General features: G+C 49.0%; 1 protein-coding gene across 10 annotated transcripts in view; it reads left to right on the top strand.

Moving 5' to 3' along the window:
- RIMBP2 (RIMS binding protein 2) overlaps positions 1-7,743 on the top strand; it is a 94,566-nt gene that overhangs the window by 79,520 nt on the left and 7,303 nt on the right. For 9 of the 10 annotated variants that reach the window (XM_015644332.3, XM_015644333.3, XM_015644331.3 and 6 more), the window contains 4 exons: positions 91-249; positions 5,465-5,579; positions 6,164-6,348; positions 6,747-6,915. In XM_015644332.3, the coding sequence (XP_015499818.1) occupies positions 91-249; positions 5,465-5,579; positions 6,164-6,348; positions 6,747-6,915 (628 nt within the window). Of the gene's footprint in view, positions 1-90; positions 250-2,530; positions 2,907-3,344; positions 3,677-5,464; positions 5,580-6,163; positions 6,349-6,746; positions 6,916-7,743 lie in introns of all 10 variants that reach the window. The other variant, XM_033518098.1, reaches the window with a different exon arrangement.

Below are 7,743 nucleotides of genomic sequence, written 5' to 3' on the forward strand. Positions count from 1 at the left end.
GTGCTCAGGGTTATGGGATCAGCAGTGTTTGTGCTCAGGGTTATGGGATCAGCAGTGTTTGTGGCACTGAGCTCTGTCCTCGCCCACCAGGCTCACTACTGCCACGGGGATGAGTACCAGACGGAGAGCAGCCGCGGCTCTGACCTGTCTGACATCCTGGAGGAGGATGAGGAGGAGCTCTACTCCGAGATGCAGCTGGAGGAGGGCGGCCGGCGGCGCCTCAGCCTCACCTCGCACGGCGCGCTCAAGGTGAGCGCCCAGGGACCCCTCGGGGCTGCTCCAGAACCTTCCCTCAGCTTCTGCAGGGCCCTGGACTCGCTCTGTGGGACACAGCCAGACCCCAGTGCATTTATTACCCTGGTGTTCGTTATCTGATAGATAAACTTCAGCTGACTGACCCTTTTCCTACATCTGATTGTTGCAGTTGCAATTTCTGTTCTGCATCTGGGGCCCTTCCCCGTGTCTCTGTGAAGATAGACTGCATGAGTTGTTTCTGAGCAAGGAGATTTGTAAAAACTTACAAAACAACTTCTGTTTTTCCTGTCTGAGTGATCTGTCCACGTATCCAGTGCTGGTCCCATCCCTTCCACAGGCTTAAAGCATTCCTGTAGGAAAGGGAGCTGTTTCAGCTTTGTTTGGTCAATGCTTTATCAAAACTCCTTGTGCTCTGAATATCAGGGAACCAGCAGAGAGAGTAGGAAATACATTCCAGAAATATTGCTTTAATACAGGAATATTCATGGTGAAACACAACTTCAGTGTAGCAACTAAAGCATATGCAGAGCACAGAACACCCCCAACACTCAGTATATATTTCCATTTTCTATTTGTACATGTAAATTGTATTTGCTTCTTCATGTGTGTAGTAATTACACAAACTGTTTTTCTAGAAAGCACAAAGCCACAGGCTACCTGTTTTTCAGTAGATTGTTATTGAACTAAAATCAGCACTATTCTCATGCAATACAAGAATTCTGAGCATTCTTATGACTGCTTTCATGTGCTGTAAATTCAGTCCTTTTATTCTGTCTGCAGTGAGACAGATACTTTTTCAAAAGAAGAAATGATCATTGTTTCTCTTACTGCACCACCATAAAGGTTGAAACCAAAATCCTTCTGCATGTTTCTTCTGTTCCCTTCCCCTGGCAAAAAGAATAATCCCCAGAATGTTCTTGTTCTTTATGCATCAGAAGGTGCGTTTACTTCTTGGATTTAAATCAGTATTGGCAGAGTTGATACTGAGAAAGTTCCAGAACCTTAACTGGTGTAGGAAATCATTTTTGACCTGCTGAGGTTTGCAGTGTCCATCAAAACTGTGATAATTTGTGCTTACTGATCTTTTGTCCACTTCTGTAGCCCTTCATCTCAAGTTCCACGGGTGTTATTAGAAGAGTTACACATTTTAAAAGCAAAGGAAAACAGGTGAAACAGTCTGAAGTAACTTAGGAAGTGTGGAAGGGCACAGCCAGGTTCAGGCTGCTCGGAAGGAGGTTGCTGAGATCTCTGAGAGGATCTGCTGTTATTTATGGGAGCTGTTGAGCCCAGAGATTCCCCTGGTCTGGGCATTAAGCACAAGGGGAGATGATCTCTGGGATGCAGAATCAATAAATCCTGGCAGTCAGAGGCAGCACCTCCTGCCCTGTGCTCCCTTCCCTCCTCCCACAGCCCAGCCAGGACACTCAGGATTCTTTGTCAGATTCTGTGTTTTGTGGAAATGGAATGGGAAGGTTGCAGAATGTATCTGGCATGTCCAGAATGCTTCTTTTACCCAGGCTGGGATAGCTCTTACCTGCTTCTGGCATAAACAGAGACTTTTACCTCTGCTCATAGGCCGATTTCCAAGCACTGGTTCTATGAAGCAGGGACAGGATCATGATGGGAGATTTGATGGCAGTGCAGACCCAGTGACCTCTGAGAGCAGCCTGCATCCAGGGGGCTCTCCCTGGGAGCCAAGCTTGGAAAATGGTTCAGGTGTTTTAGGGTTTTAGAAAGGAAAGCAGAACTCTTTAATGATGGCTGTGGAACAGCTCTCCTCTGACAGGAGACTGAAGATTTTTACAGCTTGTACAGGAAGCTTTAAGAGATTCAAAGCAAGAAAGGTTGCTGGGGCAGAGCTGTCATTCCCAGGCACGGGTTCTGCTCACACAGGAGATCAGATGGCAGCTTGGCACGGGGCAAGGAAGGAGTTTTTCTGCCATTGTCATTCCCCATGCTGGAACACGTGTGTGGCTTTCATCCCTCCCTTGTAAATGCATGAGTTTAGTCGTGTTGAGAGCATCACTCAGTTGTTTGTACTGACCTCTCACGCTGTATCTGGCACCCAGCAACTTCTTAATCATGTCTTTATTTTTCACAGATCCTCATTCAAAGCATGACATCCTTTTCACTGTATAAGCTGCATGTCTTACGTTTGCCATTGCTCTAAAACTAATTCTGTCTTTATTTTTCTTTTCTCCCTTTTCCCTCCCATTTTATTTTTGTCACACACTCTTTGTTCCCTGTCTGGTTTTTGACATTACATAATCTAAAGGAGTACGATAAGACCACTGAAGCCACTTTTTGGGAGCAGCCTGACTTTGCCCAGCAGACACAGCACAGTAAAAGGCTTTTCAGTATTCCAGAAGTGGCTGAAGAGGACGGTGAATACTCTGAACTGCTGTACAGGCAGGGTTTAGGTATGCCCTATAGAAAGAACCCCAGAGTAGGCAGAGAGCCCAGAGCACGCAGGCGCTGTCCCCAGGAGCAGCAGCACAGCCCCTGGCACCGCTCGGGGCCGGGGCTGGAGGAGCTGGGGCCGGACGAGCGCGGATGCAAATTCAGACAGACCCTGTCCCGGAGCCCCGACAGCGGGCTGGACTGCGGCAGCGAGGAAGAGGAGCCCAGGGGCAGTGCCAGACACACCTGGGGCAGGGAGGAAGAGGAGCCCAGGGGCAGTGCCAGACACACCTGGGGCAGGGAGGAAGAGGAGCCCAGGGGCAGTGCCAGACACACCTGGGGCAGGGAGGAAGAGGAGTCCTGGAACAGTCTCAGACCCCAGTGGGGCAGGGATGAAGAGCAATTCCAGCACGGTGTGAGAGCCCAGTGGGGCAGGGATGAGGATGAGGATGAGGATGAGGAGCAGCCCCAGCACAGAGCCCAGTGGGGCAGGGATGAGGATGAAGATGAGAATGAGGATGAGGATGAGGAGCAGCCCCAGCACAGAGCTCAGTGGGGCAGGGATGAGGATGAAGATGAGGATGAGGAGCAGCCCCAGCACAGAGCCCAGTGGGGCAGGGATGAGGATGAAGATGAGGATGAGGAGCAGCCCCAGCACAGAGCTCAGTGGGGCAGGGATGAGGATGAAGATGAGGATGAGGAGCAGCCCCAGCACAGAGCCCAGGGGGACGCAGAGCCCTGCCCCTGCCGGAGGGGCCCGCGGCCGCTGCTGGCCCGCAGGAGGACCCTGACCAGGCAGAGCAGCATCGAGGAGGATTTCGGGGAGCTGGGGCCGTCCCTCGGGGAGCCCAGGAGCGAGCAGAGCCAGCAGAGGAGGTCGGCAGCTCAGAAGGGCCACAGAACAGATCGAGTGGCTAACGAAGAAGTGCAGGGAGGCTGGAAGAGCGACTTTAAAGCAGCTGACTCTAGGGCAGCTGCTGTCCCTGCAAAGCCATCCCACAGAGATGCAGAAGACTCTCTGGTGTGTGAAGTATCTTCCTTCTAACATCTGCTTGCCGAATCAGTCTGTTTTCTTTATTCTCTTAATTTTTTGTTCTTTATTTTTTTTCTTTTTTCATTTTTTTTTTTCCCAAATTGATTTTTCAAGTCCATCCTTTGGGCCCATCTGCTACATTCCCCCTCTCCCCTTTTTTTTTTCTTCCCAATTCATTTTTGTTTATTACTCCGCGTTTTTGTTTATGGTCCTTTTTTTGTGCCATGCTGAAATCAGATTAATTTGCTTTGCAATGATTTTCCCCCAGAACAAATTACAATAATGGCTGCTTTTATTAAAGGACAACTGAATCTAAATTTTAATTAAGGGTTAGCTGAACTATAATTTTTCCAAAAGATTGCTTTTCTTTATTTTGCCCATCTAAATTAAAAAAAAAAAAGCAAAAAACCAAAAAGCCACAAACCGCTGCATTTTTAACTGGAGAAATGTTTCATCGGTATTTTAATTCATTTTTTTTTAATTCTTGTCAAGGAATTCATTTCATCATGTTGTTTTTATTCATCTCATTCCCAGAATTTTCAGCTCATGCTCTTTATCATGGAACATCTCAAGACAAGGATCAAGATTCTCCCCCAGTGTGACAGGGACCCAGATTTGGGGCGTCACAGCTTCACCATTTTCATTTTCTGCCTTTGCACTGTCACTGCTTCGCCGTCCCTTTCAGACCATCTCTTCTTGCCTTTGAAGTTGCAGACTGCATCTCTGCAGGAGAATGCAGGCACGGAGCTGCTTCCAAAGGGAGCCCAGGGCCCTTCCACCTCCTCCGAGGATGCTCTGCACGACTTTCCCCGTTTGCATTTCTGTCCATTCGTGTCCAGAGGAGCCTCCAGGTGTGAGGGACACAGAGACCAGAGAGCAGAGCCCCTTCCTTACCCTGCAGCAGCCTGGAGCACAAAAACTCCTCTCTGGGACATTCCTGGAGCACAAAAACTCCTCTCTGGGACATTCCTGGAGCACAAAAACTCCTCTCTGGGACATTCCTGGGGCACAAAAACTCTCTGGCACTTTCCAGGGCAGAGCAGAGATCAGCTGCTGCTCTTCCAGCCTCTGGCTCAGGCTGCAGGAGCCCAGCAGAGCTGCAGGAGCCCAGCAGAGCTGCAGGAGCCCAGCAGAGCTGCAGGAGCCCAGCAGAGCTGCAGGAGCCCAGCAGAGCTGGGATGAGCCCAGCAGAGCTGCAGGAGCCCAGCACAGCTGCAGGAGCCCAGCAGAGCTGCAGGCCAGGCTGCACTGGTGTCAGTGGCCACACGAGAGGCTCTGGAGAGCTCTTGGCCTCCTCATCCTCGCGGCTGGCGGCGTTCGGGCGAGCGGAGCGTCCGTGTCCCTTCTGCAGCTGCTGCCAGCTGGATGGGCCGTGCTGGGAGCCCCAGAGGCTCAGAGCCTGCCCTGGCTGCCCTGCACAGAGCTGAGTGTGCCCTGCCCCAGCCCCAGCTCTCGGCAGGACGCTCAAACCTTAGCAGCAACAACAAAGGCAAAAGAATATTTCAAAAATTATTCTTTTCTTTTCTTTTTGTTCTGATGTGTGACTGCTGGTTTCAATACTCTGCCATAAATCAGGAAGCCATTTTTTTTCTTTTGCAGGTTTGCCAGGCAGCAGTACTCACTTTTCAGCTAACCTTTCAGTTAAAAACTAAGTTTAGTTGCCTTTAGAGCTTACGCTTCCAAATGTGATTGACCTGATCCATGTCCAGCCGCGCCACCGCCGCGGGGCCGTGCACAGAACTGACAAATCCTGTTCTTTCTGTTGTTGTGTTTTAGCTTTTGGGTAACCCAGCCTCGGCAGGACGGCAGGACAGGGTGGAGCACGCAGGGCGGAGGTCCCACGGCAGCGCGGTGCCACCGAGGTCCCGGCCGGTCTTGGTCCCCTCCATCGGTGAGTTGGGCAGGTTCCTGCTCCTCACAGCCTGGGCTTGCCAGGGAAACCCTTCCAGAGAGGCAGCAGTGAGGCTTCCCCTGGCAGGGCTGGGGCTTCCTCCAGTTCCGTGCCTGGGGCAGCTTGTTCCAGTTTAAATACTCCCAGTGGGCTCTCAGCTCAGAAGAAATCTGCTGGCAGCTTGCTCTGTGGCCAGTGAGATCAGTGTGGCCATGCAGGCACCCAGTCCTGCCATCATCAGCCATCACTCTCTATTCACTTGCCCTTCTCTTGGCTGCTTTTTTCATCAGTTTATGGCAAACTCTTGCAGACCTGGCAGAAATGCCTTTCCTAGGTGAGCTGTGCAAACGTCAGTCTGCCACAGGAAATCAGCCCAAGCTGCCAGTGCAGGTTTTATAAGCTTTTTTTAAAGATAGAAACTTGCTAATCAAAACCCAAAACAACCCACCAAGCTTTATAGGACGTGCAGTGAGGTTTGGGTTTGTCACTGAAAGGCCAAACTCATTTCAGATTTAACTGGGAGAGCTGGATGGTGAGGCCAGCTTGTATTACTGAATTGTTCTTTTCTGAATTTGCTTTCACAGATGGCTATGGTGGCCATGACCATCTTTCTCCAGATATTTATGAGGAGTCTGAAACAGATCCCGGCACAGAAGATCTTTCCACTCGAATATTTGTTGCACTTTTTGACTACGATCCACTGACCATGTCCCCAAACCCCGATGCTGCAGAGGAGGAGCTGCCATTTAAAGAAGGACAGATCATTAAGGTGAGGTCTGAAAACAAAGGAGACAAATGACAATTTTACAAACATTTCTCCTCTGGGAGAAAGCCACCTGTGTGATCAGAATCCAGGGTGGGGGTTTTCCTTCAGAGGTTCAGGCTGTAAATCTCACTGGACCTGGTAATTAACAGCTAGTGCTAATGGCTTAAAAATGATCACAAAATGGGCAAAACCCTCAAAGTTGCTGTAGATAGTTAGGGCAAGTCTTAATTATTAGTTTGAGCCCAAAATTGTGACTCTGAAGCTCCCTAAGTCCACAAAGCCTGCAGGAAGAGCATCTTCAGAGAGGATCTTTGGGCAGGGGAAGTGCCAGAGTCTGCTCCCTCCCTCCCTCCCTCCCTCTGAAACCTTTCTGAGCAATATTTTCATTCTTTGAATGTCAGGTTTATGGGGACAAAGATGCTGATGGATTTTACCGTGGAGAAACCTGTGCAAGAGTTGGCCTTATCCCCTGTAATATGGTCTCTGAGATACAAGCAGATGATGAAGAGATGATGGATCAGCTTCTCAAACAAGGTTTCCTTCCTTTGAACACTCCAATTGAGAAAATCGGTGAGAGAACATGCAGACATTTCACTTCAGACTCTTGGGTCTCTAAACTTGGCTCCATCCACTTTGCCTCTGGTTTTTATGCAGCTGCATCTCCATTTTGCAGTCATTTACTGCCCCAGGGGATGCATTCTGTGTCAGTGTCTGACTTCATGCTGATATTTAGTCTTGGTGATGTCACTTGCTGCGAATGGGGACCTGTAGCTTCACCACTCCACTTGTTATTTTCTTTTCTGATAAAAAAAACAAAGTGGGTTTTGTCTCCTATATTTGTGAGCCCAGAACTCGATCCCTGAGCTGTGGACTCTGCTGTGCAGAGTGAGCTGAGGATTCTGTGCCTTAAAGCAGAGCCAGAGCACTGTTAATTCTCATTTAATTACATCTTAATCCTCATTTATGGCCTTTGTGTGGCTGCCCATCCTCAGTCTGGGTGGGTGGGTGTGCTCAGCTGAGACTGCTCCCCCTGGGCTGGAGCAGTGGGCAGGTTGTGCTGCCCCTCTGGGACGGGGTGAGGAGTGGTTGGGCAGCCCAGCAGGGTTTGATATGGTTTGATATGATCTATTGATATGGATTGATATGATCTATTGATATGGTTTGATATGATATATTGATATGGTTTGATATGATATATTGATATGGTTTGATATGATATATTGATGTGGTGTGATATGTGATATACTGATGTGGTGTGATATATTGATATGGTTTAATGTGATACACTGATGTGGTGTGATATATTGATGTGGTTTGATATGGTTTGATATGGTTTGATATGATACACTGATGTGGTGTGATATGGTTTAATGTGATACACTGATGTGGTTTGATATG

Source organism: Parus major, chromosome 15, assembly GCF_001522545.3.
Source record: "Parus major isolate Abel chromosome 15, Parus_major1.1, whole genome shotgun sequence".
In the NCBI taxonomy this organism is placed as follows: Eukaryota; Metazoa; Chordata; class Aves; order Passeriformes; family Paridae; genus Parus; species Parus major.